The sequence below is a fragment of the Piliocolobus tephrosceles genome, chromosome 4, assembly GCF_002776525.5.
Source record: "Piliocolobus tephrosceles isolate RC106 chromosome 4, ASM277652v3, whole genome shotgun sequence".
Lineage (NCBI taxonomy): Eukaryota > Metazoa > Chordata > Mammalia > Primates > Cercopithecidae > Piliocolobus > Piliocolobus tephrosceles.
Genome location: NC_045437.1, coordinates 106,564,800 through 106,588,268, shown reverse-complemented (window position 1 = coordinate 106,588,268; position 23,469 = coordinate 106,564,800). Strand labels below are relative to the sequence as shown.

At 34.4% G+C, this 23,469-nt stretch overlaps 1 protein-coding gene across 3 annotated transcripts in view; it reads right to left on the bottom strand.

Moving 5' to 3' along the window:
* MAN2A1 (mannosidase alpha class 2A member 1) overlaps window positions 1-23,469 on the bottom strand; it is a 173,311-nt gene that overhangs the window by 83,689 nt on the left and 66,153 nt on the right. For all 3 annotated transcript variants that reach the window (XM_023212261.2, XM_023212260.2, XM_023212262.1), the window contains 5 exons: window positions 16,352-16,525; window positions 13,489-13,675; window positions 9,075-9,252; window positions 3,602-3,804; window positions 690-872 (listed from right to left, as the gene is read on the bottom strand). In XM_023212261.2, coding sequence (XP_023068029.1) covers window positions 690-872; window positions 3,602-3,804; window positions 9,075-9,252; window positions 13,489-13,675; window positions 16,352-16,525 — 925 coding nt within the window. The remainder of the gene's footprint in view (window positions 1-689; window positions 873-3,601; window positions 3,805-9,074; window positions 9,253-13,488; window positions 13,676-16,351; window positions 16,526-23,469) is intronic.

The window sequence follows — 23,469 nt, the reverse complement described above, 5'->3', positions numbered from 1 at the left end:
CAAAGGACGCAAACTCATCCTTTTTTATGGCTGCATAGTATTCCATGGTGTTCAAATTCTTTAATACAGAAATAACTTAGCTTCTACTCCCTCGCCCATCTGACAGCCCTTCAATGAGTTAAAGATGGCTTTAATATCAACACCCAGCTCATCCTTTCTCATTCCCAGTGGTTTATATAATCCATACATGATAAGGTTTATAGGTCTTTTTCTTTCCTGGCTATGATTCTCAGCTTATTATGTCAATGTACCTCTTAAAAATATATATATACAAGTACAACTGGATATGAAATAGGATGAGATTAAACTGACATACAATGAAGTAGGAATCTTTATCTCTCTAGATTATAACTATGTTTTATTTGATGCCAAGTCCTTGGTCAAGAAGATAACCCCAATCACCACATTGTATTTAGAAGAAAATAGGATCAGCTTTAAACAGTAGTAATAACATTTTACTACCCTATTTGCAGAAATGCACTGCAATAAATAGTTGGCGCAGCTAGGATTTTGTCAACAGATTTCTTAAAAAATATTTGAATATCGGTGCTGTTTTGTTATAGTAATACTTACGAGGGATATCATTGTTAAAGTGGTTTGATATGCACTAACAACTTCATCAAAAGATATAATCTTATTACCCATAATTTTAAAGATTTTTTAAGATGATTATTCTATAATTAGATTACCTGGTACCATAATCCACAACCACCCAATCTTTTGCAGTTCCTGTGATAGCATCATGATGTTGAAACAGTCCCAAATTCCTTCTGGCTTCTGTCAGTGCCGTGTAAAGTGATGATGAGAGAAATTTATCTATCTTGTATTTGTGAGCTTGTCTCAAGGCGAAATAGTAAAGAATTTCAGCAGCCCTAATTGCATAAAAGTCATATTTTTATTTTAAAACAAACACTTTAGCTTATAATCTAAAACATGTGACATCGATACTTTCCAAATTTTTTAATCCATAATTGCAGTACAAGCAATTTATGAAAAAGATATTGGTAATAATAATTCACATAAAATGACCAATGTACTCATATAACGCATTTACATTCTCAATCATCAAAGAATACCATGTCTACACTGGTATCAGGGGTCCTTGTTCTAGATGATCCTGGAAAATAAGCCAGTACCTGCTGGCAGCAAGACAGGCTTATTTATGTATCACATAATGAAAAAATACCTGAAAAATTGGATAAATTTCTCTGTCCTTTCTTCTTTCGAAGAGCAACACACACATAGACCATGAACTTCATAATGTCATTTACTCTCACATATATACAGTAAGAGACATGAAAAAGAAAGGCATAGTTGGTGAATGGGACACTCAGAGGAGAGGAGAGGCAGAATATAATGGCCCAAGAACAGCTCAAGGGCAAGGGTTAGTTTCAGTTTTGAATGGTAACATATAACAAACATGGAGAATTTAACAATACAAATTGAAAAATGATAAACAGGATGTCAGTTGGGCATGGTGGCTTACGCCTGTAATCCTAGCATCTTGTGAGACCAAGGCAGGAAAATCACTTGAACTCGGGAGTTCAAAACCAGCCTGGAGGACATAGCAAGACTCTATCTTAGCCAGGTGTGGTGACATGCTCCTATAGTCCTAACTACTCATGAGGCTGAGGTGGGAGGATCACTTGAGTCCAGGAGTTTGAGGCTGCAGTGAACTAGGATCACACTACTATATGCCAGCCTGGGCAACAGAGAGACTCTGTCTCTTAAAAAAAAAAAAATATTCCTGGCTTTAAAAGGAGTACATATGTATATCCAGATATCCTAAAATGTTAAAAGGAAGATTTGGGAAATACTGTCTTCCCTATACTTTTATATTTTATCCACATTTTACAAATGTGCAGAGGGATGAAACATTACTATTTTCAGACAAACTTATGTATAAATGAATACATTTGGAAAGTCACAACTATTGTATGGTTTTTTGGTTTTAATGCAGCAGAATTTTCCAAATAAATTACTAGCAGTAACCACAATGTCTTGAATACGTTCAATAAATGAAGACAAACCAACATTCTTTTTGCCACTAAAAAATACTTGACACTTAAAAATCACTAATTCAGTGGTCCAAAAGGATCTCTACATTATTGAGAATATACTTCACTTTATAACAGAAAAGTTTAAAACAGTATAAAAGATAACTGGTTGATATTCTGTAGGGTAAGAATGGATAGACACTATAATACGTAAACATTATTTTAAATTTAATAAGATATATTCCATTACCTCAAGCAGTTATTTCTTTGTGTTAGAAACATTCCAATTCTACTTTTAGTTATTTTGAAACACATAAATGATGAATATACAAACTATTATGATTATATACTGTATGCTTATATCAAAATATCACATATACTCCATAAATATGTACAACTAATATGTATCTATAATAATGAAAATAACTTTTTTAAATGAGATATTTTTCAGGCATATTACAAGTAACAGTAAAAGGTAAGGCTTTTGAAATAGTAATATTTAATAGCAGCACAATATTAACAATAAAAAAACACTACCATATAAAAATACAACTCTTAAGAAAATTCGTAATTTTTAATAAAAAGCCTTTCCAAAATGTACTCAATGTCCACTAGTATATAAAAGAGAGTAAGTATAATCTAACTCAAACATCAAGATTCAACATGAAAAGGAATTACTTTACTGGTCTATACATAGATAAAGCCTTGGGAGCCTCTGAAGTAGTTTATCAACAATCAGCCTCTGTTACTTAGGACCATGCTCTCCAATATGGTACCCATAGCCACACATGGCTACTGACATTTAAATTAATTAAAATTAAATGGGCACATTTCAAGTGCTCAATAGTCACATGTGCCTAATGACTACCATATTGGACAGTGCAGAAATAGAACCTATCACAATAGAACATTCTATTAGTGATTGAAAGGTGTCCTGGATAGTGTCAGTTTAGTGTTTTTATGTTTTCTATGGACTTTTCTGTCTTCTCTGTATCCATTTACATGTTCAATCACTGTTTGCCCCACCAGTCATCATTTTTTCAAATGTTGTTCTTCTATGCAGATAACTGTGCCTATAGAAATGTGCTTCAAATAAGTATGTAAGAACTGAGATGAAACCTAGTCTAAACTTCTCCCACATACAAAATACATTAGTTTTGGATTGTGAACTCTGAAGCTCATATTTCAATGCTGGGAGGCCCTATTTGCTTCTTTGATGCTCACCTATGTTTCCAATGAGAAGCCCATCAGATTACTAGCCTGCAGACACTCATGATGATGTCACTGAATATTAATATGGTGTGCAAATAACACAGGAAAATTAATTAGAAAAATACAAAATGCAGAATACAACTCCTTAAAAATCTGATTAAATAAACGATTTTTTTCTTCCAGAACAAAAACTTATGTAATAATTTGATTATAGTTTGGAGACATATTTCTGACTGCATTAAAATTTCACAATTATATTAAGTGCTTAATTAGAGCTTAACACTACATAACGTACTACATGAATGATGTATATTATGCAAAACTCTACAAAAAGGTTATGATAACATAAAGAAAGTGAAGAAATAGATGTAGCTACAGAAAGGTAAAAGTACCTTAAATGAGATTCCATGATTCTATCCATTCGTTTGTAAAAGGGTCTGGATGTAAAATAGCCACTCCAATAATGATCATCTCGATCAGCATAAGTGAAAAAATCTCCACTTAGAACAGGGAACATCGATTGGCCCTTGTCTCTCTGAGTTTCATCTGCTTTATCCAGCGCATCAAAAAAATCTGATAAAGTTCCAAACTGTATCTAGTTTAAAAAAAAGGCACTTCAATTATTCATTCTACCTTAAAATTATTTACTTCTTACACTGTTAGGAAAAGTTAATAATAAATACTTAAGATGTGTTTCCAAGTTAAGATGAACACATAGCTCAGATTTTGTAAAAATCAGAAGCAGAGAAGAAAATAATAGTGACTTTTTTTTTTTTTTTACTTGCATTAAGGCCCAAATTAAACTAAGGGAAAACTTATATACTTCAGCAGTTAAGAGAAGAGCTATTTACATCTACAAATCAATGAATATGAAAACTCCTACATATCGCTAGAATTTCAAAGTGCACAATAATTTGGGCATGGATTAATCCAGATAAATGAAAGATGAGGGCAGCAGCAAAAATAAAAGACATATTAAAGTGTTCCAGAAGTCTAGAATAACAGTTGTATTAGCCATAAAGTCTAGAAGAATAATTTTGTTAGCCATAAAGTATTTCATATATCATACCCTCCTCTATCTATCTCCCTTTTCCCCCAGCTGAGTTCTGTGAAGGAGAAGGGACTTTAAGAACAGCAGGTCATTTTAAAAAAATGGACTTACTCTACCAGTAGGTAACACTGAGTAGAAGTTAAACACAAAGAGTGATAAGGATGGCAAGTCTGCTGCTTAAACACACTGGTCTTTCTGACTAATTATTTAAATCAGCAGTAAGAAATCTGTTTTTATTAGTTCAAACTATTCTACAAATCAAAGACAAAAAGAAACACTATACCAAATCTTGTAAACAGGTATTAAAAGGCAGTCCTGTCAAAAATAAATAGATTATTTAACAGGGAATGTGTTCCTTTTAAAAGAAAGATACTGATTTTGTTGTTTCCTACACACATACATACAACACAAACACACACACACATACACAAACACAGATAATGCAAGTCATTTTGATTCAAGGTAGCAATAGTATAGGTTTGAATTCCATCTCTACCACTTATCTGACATGTGTTTTGAGCATATTACATAACTTCTCTGTCTATCCACATTACAGTGAATAGGGTTCTAAGTAAAAAGCTTACAACTGGCCGGGCACGGTGGCTCACACCTGTAATCCTGGCACTTTGGAAAGCTAAGGCGGGTGGATCACAAGGTCAGGAGACGGAGACCACCCTGGCTAACACAGTGAAACCCCGTCTCTACTAAAAATACAAAAAAATTAGCCGGGCGTGGTGGTAGGCACCTGTAGTCCCAGCTACTCGGGAGGCTGAGGCAGGAGAATGGCGTGAATCCGGGACGTGGAGCCTGCAGTGAGCAGAGATCATGCCACTGCATTCCAGCCTGGACAACACATAAGAAAAATTACAAAAATAGTTAAATGATGATCAAATGGCAAAATGACTGTCTTGGCTATTCTATGTCAATTTTTCAAACATCTGAACTGAGTTATTTACTTTTATTCTCCATTTCATTAAAAGAAAATAAATGTATGCTTCCAGTTCAAAGTAACTTTAAGTATCTCGTAAGAAACAGATATAACTAGATAAACTATAGAAAGAAAAAGCTCTGAAGACATTAAAGAACTAAAGCCGCCAGAACTTAAGGGACAAAAATGTTGGATAGAAAGAAAATGAATTAAGGTGGACCCTATACTCTACCAAATTTTCATCTTGGGGTACTGGTCCAATCACTGCACAAGACATAAAGGCCTAACAGAAAGCAATGTCCTAGAAGAAGAAAATAATAAAATTTAGTATCTGGTCATGAAAAAAACACTCTGTAAATGAAGAATATAAGGAAAATTCCATAATCTGATAAAGGAAACCTACAAAATTCTACAGCTAACATTATGACCCATGAATGTTTTCTCTCTTAGAAAATTATGTCTGCTTTCACCACACCTACTCAACATTATACTAGAGGACACAGCCATCGTACATGGTAAGAAAGTAAATTGAAAGATCTAAAGTTTTGGAAAGGAAGACATAAATATGCCATTATTCATACATAGCAAATCCATAAAGAATCCACAAATAACTAAAAATAATAAATAAATTTAACAAAGTTACTGGATACAAGACTAAAATGCAAAAGTCAATTGCATTAATACACAAAATACACCCTGTTAATCAATTAGATGGCCCAATAATTGTAGTTATTTGTGCTCAAATTAAAACAAAGATTCAATGCAATCCCAATCAAAATCTCCTTCAATGTTTTTTTGGTAGAAATTTAAAAGATGACCTAAACCTATGTAGAACTACAAAAGACTAAGAGTAACCAATGCAATCTCGGGAAGGAGAACAAAACTGGAAGACTTTTACTATCAGATATTAAAACCTATTACAAAACTGTAGTATTAATAATTAAGACAGTGTGAGATGAGACAAATAGACCAACAAAAGTGAACAGAGAGTGTAGACACAGACCCACACACAAATGCAGTCTCATTCCTGATTAATGACAAAGATAACACTGTGGTGCTGTGGAAGAAAGTATGATCTTTTCAATAAATGGTGCTGGATATCTATATAAGCCAAAATGTATCTTGATTCCTACCCTCACACAATTCACAGCAATCCATTTCAGATAGATTATAGACCTGAATGTTGAAGGCAAGACAATAAAGCTTCTGGAGGATAGCTTCATAAGAGTGTAGCTTCACAACCACATGATAAACAAAAAATTCTTAAACAGAACAAGTTCTAAACATAAAGAAAAATAGTTATATTTAATTAATTAAAATTAAAAATTTCTGTCCATCAAAAGACAGCATGAGAAAGTGAAAATGCAGGCTACATAGTAGGAGACAACATTTGCATATCTTTTACATGAAAAAAGATAGAATTCAAAATGTACCAAAGAGCTATAAACAGTAAGAAAAAGACAGACAACCCAATTTAATTAAAAAATCATCAAAAGACTTAAATAGGTACTTCACAAATGAGGATACCTAAATGGCAATAAACATATGAAAAAAGGCTCAACCTCATTAACCACGCGAGAAATAAAAAATAAAACCATCCCATCTATCAAAAGGATAAAAATAGAAAACAAAAATCCTGACAATACAAACTAAGAAAGGGTGTGGAACAACTGAAACTCCTATACAACACAACAACTGATGCATCTATTTTGGAATAGTTTGACAATATATACTAAAGCTGAACATGTGCATACTCAATGGCCGAAAAATTGCATCCCATTTTATACCCACGTAAACTCATAACAAGTAACCAAAACATGGACAAAATATTCAAAGCAGACTTATTTGTGACAGACAAAAACTGAGGACAATCCCAAATACCCAGTAACAATACAATGAATAAACTGTGGTATAGTCATCAAAGAATGAATACTAGAGACACTATACAGCACTAAAAAGGAATGAACTACTGCTACATGCAACAGAATGGATGAATCTCGCAAACATAATGTGGAACGAAAATGTCAGACACAAAGTACATGTGTATAGTCCCCATGATACAAAATTCAAGAATAGGCAACAGTAATCATGGTGACAGATGTGAAAGCAGTGGTTGCTTTTGCAGCAGTTGGTGATGACTGGAAAGAGATCTGAGGGGCAATAAAAGTTCTAAGCCTTAATCTGGATGATGGTTACATGAAGACTTTTAAACTTGCAAAATTCTATATACACTTATGGTTTGTCCACTTATTCTATGTATGTGGCACTTCAATTTTTAAAACTACTTTTTAAAAAAAACTTCTAATGGGCAAAGGAGGAAATAGGTAAAATATAAAATCAGGGTCTAATTTTTTCAGTCAGACAGGAGACCAGGTGCTTCTATGAACTCCAAAACCACTTCCTAGTAAGATGTAATTACAGATAAGATACTCATATATAAACCCCCTCCTCTGACCGTATATTCATGTATGAGCATCATCTCTCAGGAAAATACAGGGATAATTTAAACATACCTCTATGATCCTAGTTCATAATCTGATAAAAATTCAGCTGTAATGATCCTGAATAAACTTGATCTTTTATTAGGTTTATTTATCTATTTGATATTACTTAGGTTTGTTTAATAAACTTGAATTCTTACTAAACTATGGTTTACCATCAGCTTTCAAATTTCCTAAACAGTAACATCACTTCCTTTCTATAGTATTTCCACATATGTTCTACTTTTACAGGTCAATATGCAAAATGATAAACACGCTGAATAATTAATCTTCTTATGTAGAGTCTCTAACACACACACACAAAAAAAGACTTTAAAAGACTATTGTCCCAATACAAAGAAATGATAAAAGTTTGAAGTGGTAGATATCCTAAATACCCTGATTTGATCATTATACATTCTCTGCATGTATCAAAATTCATAGGTGTCCCATAAATATATATAATTATGTATCAACAAAAAATCAATTCTGTAATTAAAAAACTTATTGATCAAATGCAATGTATGATTTATTGCTTGAATTTTGACTCAAACAAATTGTATGTTAAAAGAATTGTTTTTTATGAGATGAGGAAAATCTGAATCTGCCCAGATATGTATCATGAAATTACTGTTAGTTTTTTAGGTTTGATAATGGTATTACGGTTATATTTTCAAACAGAAACTTTATAATTTAGAGATACATACTGAAATCTTTATAGATGAAACTACATGAAATCTGAGATTGGCTTCAATATAACCCTATGGGGAGGAATGAGACAGCAGTGGGGCATGGCTGAAACAAAAGTGGTCTTGAGTTGAAGAATGTTGTAGCTGAGTCATGGATAGGGGGAGAAAGGGAACAATTTTTGCTATTTTCAGAACTCCACAGTACATTTTAAATTTTCCATAAGAAAAAAAAAAAAAGTAAGAACCATAGGCTTAATTTTAGAAGTCTTCTCACTTAAAAAACAAATGCTAGTGTATTCTCTGGACATAGGACATTTGTCTGCAAAATTCATGACATGTTCATGCTACTAAATCACAAGGGTGCAGCTGTCAGAGAGAAATAACAGACTTTCAATGTTGGTTAAAGAAAAAACAACAACAAAAACAGGGCGTCCCTGAAGACTAAATATCACAACTATTTTCAATCACATAATTTTCAATCACATAAAAGTAAATTCCTCTTTAATCCTCAAGCAGTGACAGGAACAGGACAACATTAGATATGGAACTATAGCACATAATAATTTTCTTCCTAATGGATTATACTTTTACACAAGAATTATATATTCTAAGAAGCACTGTGATGTAGGACAAAGAAGCTAAGGATTTCTGTTTATAGTCTCATTTAATAATAAAGGCTCTACTTCAAATATGGAATCATAAATATTTTCTCCTTACCTTAACTTTAAACTTAGACTGAGAATTCATATAATCAAAAAGCTGCTGATAATTCTTAAACTGTAAATCCCATTCTGTGTATTCACAGTAGCGGAAATCATCTCCTAGTGGAGCCAAGAGAACTTTGGTACGAAAAAGCTTTGACTTCTTTCGGTACTGATCTAGTAGCATCCGAGCCCTTAAAAAAAAAAAAAAAAAAAAAAACCAGAAAATATGAATTTGACTAAGAAAAACTGAATGTGACAACTGATTAAAAAGGAAATAACCAAATTCAAAAGTATATTAAAAGAAATTATTGCACATTTTATCTACCTGCAAAGTTAGTATAATTTAAAGACAGATTTTTAAAAAATCTATCATACTAATTTTCATTATCCTTTAAAAATATTCATAAATTCTTATCAGTAGGAAAAACTCATAGGTTTCCAATGGATTATCTTTGGAGAAATATGGTCATATACCAACTTGGCATATAATAAATGGGATACCAATGACTTCCTAAAGCCCAGTCACAGAGATTGAATACCAGACAGCACATGTATTAAAATAATTTATCTAGTAAGACAATAAGGATTTCCCACATATACAGATTTTGAAGTTTGCTTTCTCTTAATATTCCTTTCTCTAATCTAAAATTATCTGATTAAACACAGAAAAAGGTGTACTTTGAACCAAAAGAGAATAAATGTTAATCTATAACATTTTATAGAGTCATATTTCCTCTTCTAAAGAAAAAAAATCAACACACTTGTCACCTGCCACCAATAATCTGAGTATTTGTCAAGATTTTCAATACTGACCATTAGATAAGGATTAGGAGTTGAATTAGCTATTTTGGTTTCTACCTCTCTATACTCTAACCAATAGCTTGATGGAATAGCTTTTATATTTCATATTCTATTATAGTATTCTGCAGAATATCCTTTGGAAATCACTGAATTAGGGCATCATTTAAGAAAGTCTGAGAATACAAACTAAGAGAAAGGGCTTGTGAAAATGATATTATACAAGTGGATGAACCCAGAGCAGTTCACAATGTTTACAAAGACAAAGCTTAAGAAATTAGTGATTAAATGACAAGTATTTTTATACTTAGTATTCCAATTTTCACTTCAAGAATCATCCAAAAGTAAATTCTAATTCACAATATAAAAATTTATGAAAGTATTTCAAAGAACACCAATGATGGAATGAAGCATTTTATAAAAATTAAAAACATTTAACTAAATCTCAATGGTCCTTTTTACATTTATAATCTCTGAAAATGCACTGCAAATATAAAATTTTAGCAGCAACATAACACCTTGGTGAGCAAAATATAACCACAGTGTCCTTATGTAACATATAATGCTTAGTTTTCTGGCATTAGCACATTACTTTATCTTTACTAGTAATTTGCTAACATTCCACATTTGCCAAAACACTTTCAGGTTACTTACAATAAAAAACACATGGAGAATGAGATTCCACATAGAAAGAAGGTTACCAAAAAAAAAAAAAAAATGAGTAAAAAAAATCAAATATATAAATCATAGATACAAGACATAATTAAGCTCCAACTAGATTTCCTAGGCAGCCAGCATAAAAAAGGGTTTACTATCAGATATGCAACATCTTGCATATATACGTGTAAAACACATATAGAGAAAAGAAATCACAAACGTCAATGGCATGCCTTTAACACTTCACATCTATCCCAACTCTCAAGCCTGTCCAGAAAGTGTCAACACTGGGAAACCCAAGTAACCAGCCTATAATGCCTGGCAGGAAGAAGACACTCACTAAATATATGGTGAACCAATAACAGATCAATTGACTCAACATCACATTTGAAAACATACAGATGCAATTTGCTCCTGATTTTACCAGGTAAGAAATGTCAACTTAACTGTAACCAAGAAAAAGAAAATCCCTAAAACATAAAATTATGTGACGGTCAATAGAAAAGGCCAACTTAAAATATATAGTACTTGACGAAAAATGAACTTGACTAAGAATCATATTTCTTTACTTGCAAAGTAGAAGAACCTGCTGAGCTGGACATATCAAAAGATGCCATCTGTACATTATAGTTAAATTTCATTTTCTTTGGGACATTAAAAAGTTGAACAGCGCTAGCAGGCATGGTGGCTCATACCTGTAATCCCAGCACTTTGGGAGGGCGAGGCAGGAGGATCATTTGACCCCAGGAGTTTGAGACCATCCTGGGCAACACAGGGAGACTTCATCTCTACAAAGTTTTTTGAAACAATTAGTCGAGCATGGTGGCATGTATCTGTGGTCCCAGCTACTCAGGAGGCTGAGGTGGGAGAACTGCATGAGCCCAGGTGATGGAGGCTGCAGTGAGCTATTGTGTCACTGTACTTCAGCCTGGGTGACAGAAAAAGAATCTGTCTCAAAGAAAGTGGGGAGCTTGAAAGCGGCCAATGAGCTGGAATGCCTGTGTTTTATCTCAGTTTACCATCAGGTCAAAAACAAGGTGATATATGGATCTGAGGTAACCAGTAGAGTTAACATTTCAAGACTTGTAAGAAGTTTGTTTATTTATTTATTTTAGAGAAGAAGTCTTGCTCTGTCACCCAGGTTGGAGTGCAGTAGGGCGATCTTGCTGCAAGCTCCGCCTCCCGGGTTCTAGCAATTCTCCTGCTTCAGCCTCCCGAGTGGCTGGGATTACAGGTGCACGCCACCATGCCTGGCTAATTTTTTTGTATTTTAGTAGAGACGGGGTTTTACCATGTTGCCCAGGCTGGTCTCGAATTCCTGAGCTCAGACAATCCACCTGCCTTGGCCTTCCAAAGTGCTAGGATTACAGGCATGAGCCACTGCGCCCAGCCAAGAAGTTAAAAAAGAAAAAATCTCTAAGTATTATACAGACTCATTCAACAGTATGCCCCCAGGTGGCTGGAAATCACTTTCAGAACCACTGGAACTAACTGAGCACAAGGTATCATCCTGAGGGACAACTGTTGAAAGGTTAGATGACATAGCAAAAGGATTATAAAAAAGCCTTCTTTTCCTCAATAATGTGCCTCAGGTAGTCTCAGCAGCAACTCCCCTGCCCCCCCAAAAAATAACAAAGGGCTGACAATACTATGAATGCACTGGGACTCCCCAGCTGAAACATCTGGTTCACTTGTAACAACTTCCCCATCCCTGGTCACCTGAGCAGAGAGTAGTGTAAATACCTGTAAATATAAACAGCTATTTGCCCACCTACACAGGCCAGGATGCCCCTACACTCAACCCTTCCTTTTCATTATACCTTCTGCCACACAATATACTGGCTTATTCTCTTATGCCTACTTACCCCAACCCTAACTAGAAAGCAGGTTGTTCTGAATTCCTCACTGGTTCTCATGGCTGTAGGAACCAAGAAAATGAAACCAAGTCAATCCATAACCTCGGGCAGTTTTTCTAAACAACTATTAAAGTCAGATTTTGACAGAAGGGCTCCATGACTTTAAGAAGGCTCCTATGCTAAAACACCTTCATGTCTGCCACAGCAAAAGGCTCACAAAGAGTATCTTCTTTGTGATTCTAAGGACTCATTGAATGTAAAAAGATCTCATTTCACCTTCTTCCTAACACACATTTTTTAAGTGACTTCTCTTTTTAAAATAAACTGATTTAATAGTGCAAAAATTTATTTATTTAATTTATTTAATGGGCTATATTATTTTCCTAGCAGAGTTTAATGTTTTCATATTACACCACAATGTTTTATTTTAATACACTAATTTGTAAGTGAAGAAATTAAACTTAAAAGTACCAATATTAGAAACTACATGTAAGTTGGTTTAATGAGATGCTTCCGTCATTAGCACAATTTTCTTCTAAAGAAATGATTCATACCTTTGATTTTTATTTAAATGTATCTAAGTATAAATATTCCTAATTAAAGTTTACTATAAGTCAAAAACATCAGAATGATGCAAAGATGTGTATACACCAGAGCTGGGAAGCATTCACTACTATTGAAATTGTTATTAAGGGAACAGATAATTACATTCTCTATGTGTTCCATTTCAATAAATGTGTTTTTGAAGTTGAATTGCTTTTCTTACCAATTTGTACAATAGGGAACAGAAGTTTTATTATCAACAAAAGTATATGAAATCAATCAAACACAGTAGAAGGCTTTTATAATGAGGGCAAAGGAGATGGTAATAATAGTGTATTATAGGTTATCCATTGTATATTGATCTAGTAATGTTCACTTTCCATTAAAATGTAACACATAACAGGCATAGTCAAGGCTCTGGCATTTTTAAGTTGTTTTAGATCTGGTTTGAATGAATACTTCAAACGAGGATAATGTTGGCTACTGAAGCCCATTTGTTTAACCCTTCAGCAACTAGCAGCTGAGTGGCTACTTTATTCAAGACGTTGTCTTATGAAATATGCATTTTCATACCTGCTTTGGACATTTCCAGGATGTATTGTTTCTGGGGGGACTCCCCAGGGACAACCAAATCTGCCTCCAGGAAGCCGTTTAAAATCAAACTGGCAGCATATTTTAGGATCAGGTCCACAAGTGTGAGGGATGTCATAGCTGTAGAAGGGCATCATGTGGCATAAAATATCTGTGACAGATCCCAGATCTAAAATAAAGAGCCAACACACAAACCTGCATTTATAAAAACTATTTTCCCAAAAAATATTCAAAATGTCATTACTTTACACAAAGTATGCTGATTTAGCTCTATTCTAAATCAGCAGCCGCTTTAACTTCCAGTACACATATCCCAGTGGCATTTAATGGCCACCTGTCTGAAGGAAGATACTCACACATCTCAGTCTCTATCTACCTCTTCTATCTAAGCATAGCAGAGACAGGAAAGCCCCACCATGAACCAGTGCCAGCTGACCTGGAGGGATACACACTGAACAGTAGTAAAAGTTACAACTGGCTCATCCAAAACCACGTCCATCCCTAGCTGCCAGTTCCTGCCATATCTGTTCCCAATTCAGGTAACAGGATTCACTGGGAGATACCATGATATTAGCTGCAGAGGCTGGGTGAGAAGAAGAAGAGAGTAAAAAAGGGATGGAAGAACAAAGGAAGAAGTGTGGAACAAAGACTTATAAAAACACTGGAGAAATTCGCTCTTGGAGAAAATTTCCTCTTATGGTGAGGAGAGGATGTGCAACCCCGGAGAATCTACAATCTCACCCCATGTTTACCAAGAATGAGTTAGTCAATGGAACTTTTCACCAACAAAGCAGCACAGGAAAAGAAAAAGTAATTTTCAGAAAGCGAAACAAAAATAAAAACAAAACAAATAAGATATGGAAAATGAGCACTGATTCCTGATGCAGAATAACTTTTAATTAAAATTACAATGTTATCACATGTTGATACCACTGGCCTGGAGAGGTGAGAAGCCTATCAACAAGTGAGACTGGAGGACCTAACTAGTAGTTAAAAACTATCTTTGTGAATATGATCCTGAGCTTTTAAATAACCCTCCACCCTTTATTTATGTATGGATTTCCAATTTTCAGCAATGAGTATGTACTGCTTATATAACAGAAAGACAAAACAAATTTACATTTTTAATAAGTGAAAATAACTGCTTCATTAAGAACTGGAACACATGAACAATCTCAACTTAATTTGAAAACATTTTTTAAAAAGCAACATGTTCAAATGTATCAGGTAATTCCTAGAATATTCCAGTTTTATCAACTTAGTTAAAATAATTAACCGTTATTTTCCAAATTTAAAATCATTAAAATCTACGTATTTCAGTGCTGTCAGCTGTTTCACTGAATCATATTCAAAACTGTGACACTGTAGATGCTAGTCACTAATGCTTGCTATGAGCATATAGTCGTCACAAAAGGTTGTCACAAGCCCTAAAACTCTTTTCTCCTATGGATAAGGATATACTCCATACCCCACTAATTCTCCTTATGCTCTACTCTTTTGCAGCTAATTTACATACTTAATTTTATCTGCTACATTTGGCTGTATCTGTATTTTATCAAATTAGACTGGAATTTCCCTATAAGCAAGGATGTTTTCAATATTTCTTCCTAGCACAATATTTAAATATTAAATATTAAATTTAAGTACTTAAATATTTAAGTACTCAATAATTTCTTACTAACTGATATTTATGGACAATTGTTTAGGTACGGATTCTTCAAATTAACAGTCCTTTGCCTTAGCATTTGATCAAACTACACAGAATGCAATCCTCTACAAGTTCTTGTTCTCCCTACAGGTTTAATTTTCTAGAATTAAGAAACTGTATAGTCAATGCTTTCCTTACTGAAAAAACAGGAGTACATATAAGAAAGTTACTGTCTAGATTTACAAATGATTTTTCTGAAACACTTAAGGGGTCTAGATTATACAAGAAAACAAGTATAATGTAATGCAGTAATTTCTCAAACACTGTTTTATAAACTAAATATTTCTTTCAGATGAAATCTTACTGAGAACACAATGACAGAGGTTAGGAGCCTGGGCTTCAGGAACTACACAACTAGATTCAAATCTCTGGTCTCTATGTATGACCTATATGATTTTTGGCAAATGGCTTCTCATATCTAAGCCTCCATTTCTTCACCATAAAAAAAATATATTAAAAATATTAAATGAGAATGAATATAAAGCAGAGGTAACATAATACATGGCCCATAATAAAGGCTTGATAAATAGAAAATAAGGTAGTCTGAATTAAATGGGGGTTGAGAAAGGCAAAGGCCTCCCAAGAGGCCTAGACCTTGTCTCCTCTCTCCTAATAAAGAGCTGCAGAAGTATATCCTTAGAATGCCTGCGTGGCCACAGAACACACTGTGAAAACAGGTGGCATTTTGATATTAGGGCTGTTTTAGGAGGACAGGATTAAGGCTTTAAAAGGCAATTCTTACAAGATGTAGAGACAAGAGAGACAGAAGGAAGGAAAACTGGCTGAATATAAGATATATGACTGGTATCAGTTCTAATGCATATTCAAATTTGTGGTAAAACGTGCTTTCTAAAACAGAAGCAAGAGAAAGCATTATTGGCAAAATACTAACTAATTATATTTATCTACTTTCTTTAGTCATAAAAAGATTCTTCTATGCTCTATAAATATCTGCATTATTACTTAAAAGAATCTTGACACAGGTACATGGGGAAAATAATTACAAGAGTGAGTATCTTTATGTTGCCTGATTTTTCAAGACTGGCAGAGAACAAAACCCACAGTGGCATGAGTTCATAACCCTTGTGAAACAGTATCTAGGCCAAGTGGGATCAGCTTTCATCAAACTCTACATACCCCAATTCTGTCTCCAAAAAAACTCCAACGTTTTATGCTGTGCAAAGTGTTTTTTAACTGCATAATGAACTCTCTGGATAAGCATGTGAGAAAGTCCAGCACGGTTTAGAAGATAAGACATTGTTGGTGAGTGTCCAAAGGGATCAACAGCCCAGCCGGACCGAGGTTTCACTCCTGTGGATAAAGATGATAAGTGTTATTTTTTTAATTGATAAATGAAATAAAAAGAAGTCATAACACATTCAGATTCATCAATGTTGTATAGTCTCCTAGAGATATCAGACCAAGGACCTACCCAGCATTATCCTCTGCCAAGTATGCCCAGCAAGATATCAGGAAGGGAGGGTTGTGCCACTGCCCATCCACATAGGCAGGAGATGCTCACTGAAATTAATCAGTCAGAGTTGAAATAAACACTGCCATCTTTTAGCCAGTAACATCTTTTACCTATTATAAAGCCACTGCCATTAACTAGAGGTAGAGAAAAAACAGGACCAGGGCCCTTCCTGGAAGGATCTCACAGTCCTGTGATCTGTGGAGCTGGATAACCCTGGAACTATTACACGACAAAGAAAAGTAACGTAACTCATTTCAACTTACATTTCCCAACCCCAACATTATGTCTTTTTCACCTCACAAAAGCCCCAAATCATCTTATGATACAGCGGCAGAACTGGCCAAAATAATTATACCATATTTTATTAAATCTTAAGACATTATGATGCTGATGCTTTCACTCTACCTAGAAAGGGGCCAGTGATTTCTCACAGCTGGCTCACACCAATAATGCAAACTACTGATTAAAGATATTTCTCATTTTCACAGAGGATAAAATGTAAAAATAAATAAATAAATTAAAAAGTGGCTCTTATAAAAGACACAACTGAAATAACTGACAAAATCTGAATACAGCCTGTGGACTAAACTGTCCTACTGTATCACTGTTAACATTCCTGATTTGATAACTTTATTCTATTTACATATAAAAGTGTCCTTATTTCTTAGGAAATAAGCAATGAAGTATTTAGAGATAAGGGTACAGTTAGAGCACCTCCAACTTGCTCTCAAATGATTCAGAAAAATATACATGTGAATCAATGTACAAGACATATGGGAGTCCTTCCCAAGTACTATGATGTCACCTTTATAAGTTAAAAATTACATCAAAAGTTATAAAATTTAAAAAAGGAGTATGTATTGTCCAAATAATGAGGACATAATAAGCTTACAAAAGATAAAAATCAGTATCAGACAGTGTAGTGATGTTACAGAGTTTATAGTGTCCATTCAATTTAACAATTATAACACATCACTGGTGATCTTTTCCATATCAAAACCATTGGATCCACAGGGGTAACAACCTAGCTGTAATGGAATAAAGAGTCACTGAGACTGAATAATGTAGAAAAGAGAGAGTGTAAACTATATTTTTAAAAACTTTGATATGAAAGGAGGTGAGAACAGGGGAGAGACTTAAAAAGGAACCCAGGGTCCTGCTAGAGTTTTTCTTGGCAATACTTGTTAAAAGGAGGGTAAGAGGCAAACTTAGGAAAAGGTACGATATAAGAAAAATCCAAAATTTTATAAAGGGGGCACATTTGCTAACAAAACTGGAAAGCTCATCAAAAAGATTTCATGCCTTCATGCAAGAATAAGATTATCAAAATATATAAAAACCACCTGATCCTTGACAAATCTGACAAAACAAGCAATGAGGAAAAGATTCCCTATTTAATAAATGGTGTTGGGAAAACTGGCTAGCCATATGCAGAAAATTGAAATTGGACCCCTTCTTTACACCTTACACAAAAATTAACTCAAGATGGATTAAAGACTTAAACATAAGACCTAAAACCATGAAAACCCTAGAAGAAAACCTAGGCAATACCATTCAAGACATAGGCATAGGCAAAGACTTCATGACTAACACAACAAAAGCAATGACAACAAAAGCCAAAATTGACAAATGGGATCTAATTAAACTCAAGAGCTTCTGCACAGCAAAAGAAACTATCATCAGAATGAAAAGGCAACCTACAGAATGGGAGAAAATTGTTGCAATCTAGCCATCTAACAAAGGACTAATATCTAGAATCTACAAGGAACTTAAACAAATTTACAAAAAAAAAAAAACAACACCATCAAAAAGTGGGCAAAAGATATGAACAGACACTTCTCAAAAGAAGACATTTATGCAGCCAACAAACATGAAAAAAAGTTCATCATCAATGGTCATTACAGAAATGTAAATGAAAACCACAATGAGATACCATCTCACCCCAGTTAGAATAGCAATCACTAAAAAGTCAGGGAACAACAGATGCAGGAGAGGATGTGGAGAAATAGGAATGCTTTTACACTGTTGGTGGGAGTGTAAATCAACCATTGTGGAAGATAGTGTGTTGATTCCTCAAGGATCTAGAACCAGAAATACCATCTGACACAGCAATCCCATTACTGGGTATATACCCAAAGGATTATAAATCATGCTGCTATAAAGACACATGCACACGTATGTTTATTGCGGCACTATTCACAATAAAGACACATGCACATGTATGTTTATTGCAGCACTATTCCCAGTAGCAAAGACTTGGAACCATATGTATATGCATCATAAAGAAAATATGGTGCGTATACACCATGGAATATCATGCAGCCATAAAAACGGATTAGTTCATGTCCTATTGCAGGGATATGAATGAAGCTGGAAACCATAATTCTCAGCAAACTAATATAGGAACAGAAAACCAAACACCACTTGTTCTCACTCATAAGTGAGAGGTGAACAATGAGAACACATGGACACAGAGAGGGGAACATGACACACTGGGGTGCGTCAGGGGCTGGGAGGCTAGGAAAGGGATAGCATTGGAGAAATACCTAACACATATGACAGGTTGATGGGTGCAGCAAACCACCATGGCACGTTGTATACCCATGTAACAAACCTGCATGTTATGCACATGTATCCTAGAACTTAAAGTATATTCAAAAAAAAAAAAAAGGCAACAATTCAAATAAAAAGAATGGGCAAAAGACTTAGAAACTTGAAAATAGGGTATACCACTGGCCAATAAGCACAACAAAACATACTTAGCATCATTAGTCATTATAGAAGTGCAAGTTAAAATAACAGTGAAATATTACTATATACTCACTAGAATGGTTCTAAGAAAAAAGACTCACACACCAAACATTGGCAAAAATGTGGAACAACCAGAATTCAAATTCATTGTCGGTGGAATATAAAATAGCACAACCACTTTGGAAAACTCTTTCAAAGTTCACACAAGCTGCAACATACACTTATCCTAAAGCCCAGCAATTCTAGTGTTAGTACATATTTCATTCCAAGGGAATGAAAACATGCCCACAAAAAGACCTGTGCACAAATGTTTATTACAGTATGATTCACCATAGCTCAAAAGTGAAAGCAACCCAAATGTTCAACAGGAAACTGGACTATCAATGGAATACTACCCCGTAATAAAAGGAAATGGATTACCAACATACACAACAAGAATGAATCTCAAAAACTTCATGCTGGTGACAGGATATAAGATCACTATACAAAAATCAATTGTATTTCTACATACTAGCAATGAATAATCCTAAAATGAAATTAAGAAAACAATCCCATTTATAATGGCAGTAAAACAAACAAAATGCCTAGGAACATATTTAACAAAAAAAGCACGGGACTTTTACACTGAAAGCTATAAAACACAGTTGAAAGAAATTAAAAATGATCTACTTATATGGAAAACCATCCCATGTTGATATATCAGAAGATGTGACATTGTTAAAATGGCAATATTCTCCCAGATTGACCTACAGATTTAATACAACCACTACCAAAATCCTAGCTGATATTTTTGCAGAGACTGATAAACTGGCCTAAAATTCGCATGGAAAAAACAAGTTTAAAAAAAGAACAAAGTTGGAGAACTCAGACTTCCCAATGTCAAGTTTACTCTAAGCTATACTAATCAAGACAGTATGGTACTGGCATAAATATAAGTCAAGGAAACAGAACTGAGAGTCCAGGAATAAATTATCATAATTATAGTTAACTAACTGTTAAGAAGTGTGCCAGGACAATTCAGTGAGGAAAGAATCATCTTTTTCAACAAGTTGCATTGGAATAACTGGGTATCAACATGCAAAAAATAAATACGAAACTCTACCTCACATCATATACAAATATCAACTAAAAATAGATCACTGACATAAATGTAAGAGCTAAAACCATAAAACTATTTTTAAAACAGGAGTACATCTTCATAATTCGGGAATACACAACGGCGGTTTCTTACTATGGCATCAAAAGCACAAGCAACAGAAGAAAAACTTCCTCAAAATTAAAACTTGTGCATCAAAAGACACCTTCAAGAAAGTGAAAAAGACAACCACAGAATGAAAAAATAAATTTGTAAGTCACTATCCAACAAAGAACTTTTATCCAGAATATATAAAAACAATTCTAAGTCAATAATAAAAAGACAAATAACTCTACTGAAAAATAGGAAAATAATTAGAATATATATTTATCCTTAAAAGATCCATAAGCAGCCGATTTACACACGAAAAGATTCTTAGTACCACTAGTCTTTAGGAAAATGCAAATCAAAATCACAATGAGATTACCATTTCACACAGAATGACTACAATAAAAAAGACAGTAAAAAATGTTGGTGAAGATACGGAGAAAGTAGAAACCTCACACATTGCTGGTGAGAAGGTAGAATCATACTGCTCTTCTGGAAAAGTTTGACAGTTTCTCAAAATGCTAAACTTTTGTACCATATAACCCAGCAATTCTACCGCTAGGAAGAAAGGTAGATTCACACAAAAACCTTTAAACAAATGTGTATAACAGCATTATTCATAGTTGCCAAAAAAGATACAATCTAAGTGCCCATCAACTGAACAAGGGATAAACACATGTGGTATAGCCATACAACAGAATATTATTCAGCTAATAAAAGGAATGAAGCACTGATATATGCTATAATACATGATAAGCCTTGAAAATATTATGCCAAGAATCCAGTCACCATACATGCTTCCATCCATGTGAAATGTCCAGAACAGTCCAATCCATACATACAGAACGACTAGTGATAGCCTGAGACTGGGGCAGGGAACGGTGAAGCTAGAAAGGGGAGTGACTACTACTGGCTATGAGGTTTCTTTGGGGGATGTTGAAAAAAGTCCTAAAAATAGACTGTGGTGATGGTTGTACAAATCTATGAATTTATGTAAAATAAATCTCAATAAAGTTTTAAGAAAAAAATTACACTGGGCAAAAAACACAAGATCCAAATGAATATTATGTGAGTCCATATATTAATAAATTCTTCTTCAAACAAAACTCATCCACAATGACAGAAATCAAAGAGCAGTTGGCTGCAAGGGGAAAGATGAGGGGATGAGAGACCTTTCTTGGGTAATAAATGTATAGATTAAATGGGTATGTACATCTGTTAAAACTCACTGACCTCTACATTTAAGATTTATATATTCCACTGCATGTAAATTATACTTCAATAAAAACATAAAAAACATTCATAACTGAGGTTTATGAAGTGAATATTGTTGGATTAGCACATCAAGTATTTAAGAAAAAGGGTATTGTGTAGAGAGGGTCCCTAAGACCACCTCCAAGTTTGGTGATTTGTTAAGAAAAACCACAGGTCTCAACATATTGTCGTACTCATACCTATAATCTATCACACGGAAATGAGAAAAAAAAAATCTGCAAAAGGAAAAAGCACATAGAGTAAGTCTAGAGGAAGCCAGGTACAAGTTTCTAAGCGACCTCTCCCTGTGGAGTTATACAGGATGTGTTTAAATGCTCCAACACGAAACTGTGACAGTATGTGTGAAGCGTTGTTGACCAGGAAACTCATTACAGACTCAGTGTCCAGTGTTGGGGGTTGGTCATGTAGGCATCCTCTGTTCAGCACATACTAAGAATTCAGACTCCCAGAAGGAATGCAACTGTTTAGCACAAACTACATTGTTTGTACAAACAGATTAAAAACAGTGAGCCACTCTTATTGTTAGGATATCCATGTTCCCAGACACTAGCCAAGGGCCAATCTTGTAAGCAAGGCCTTTCTAAGGATAGCAGACCTGCTATGCTAACTATTTTCTACACAGGCATGATACCTGCAACATACTTGCAAATGGTTCTGATATTAATAAATACCAGCACCACTGCAACAACATGGAAATAGAAAAAACTGAGTAAATGTGTCAAAATGTTAACAACTGGTAAATCTGGGTGAGGGGTTTATGAGAATATTTTGCAGTATTCTTACACATTTCTTCAAATTTGCAATTATCTCAAAATAAAAAGTAAAGAAAAAATTAATAGGGATGAGAAGAATTTTATCCCTAAGAGACAATTTTTTAAAATAAGGAAGTATCTAAAAATAACTTCAACAAAAAACACATATACTTACATAAAAAACTACATTATTACACTGAGATACAAAATATTTGAAAGGATTTACATACATGTTACAAAATGTAAATATTAAATATCACAGTTTTCTATTAGTCCCAAGTTTTTAGAGTAGATATCTGATTCTATCAGTCTAGCATCTTTTTTCCCATTTCTTGTAGCAACAGAATTCTTCTGTTGAACTGGACCCATTCCATGGGGCCATTCATATGGAGGACCCATTCTCATGTTTTTTAGGTGCAGCTGACCCTGCTCTCCACAATTCCCTTTCCCCCAAGACCATTTCCACCAAAATGACTAGACCTTAGTGATTTGAACTCCTATACCTCTGGACACAGTAACTGGCTCAGACATAAGCAACTCACTCAAGTTGGGCCAACTAGATAAAGTATTTTAAAGAGAACTCCTGGTTGCTAGGTTGGAAAAATTTGTCTCAGCTGCCTAGAGCCATCTTACTCACCTTGTAAAGAAACCCAGCAAAACAAGCAGAACCCAAAGATACAGTGCCCAGGCAACATAATTTAAGTCCCCTGGATCCCTGAATGCAGCCATACCTGCAGCTACCATATCTCTGTAATACTCAGTGACATAACAAATATCTTTCTTTCCTTTTTTTGCTGAAAACTTAAGCTACCATAATTAG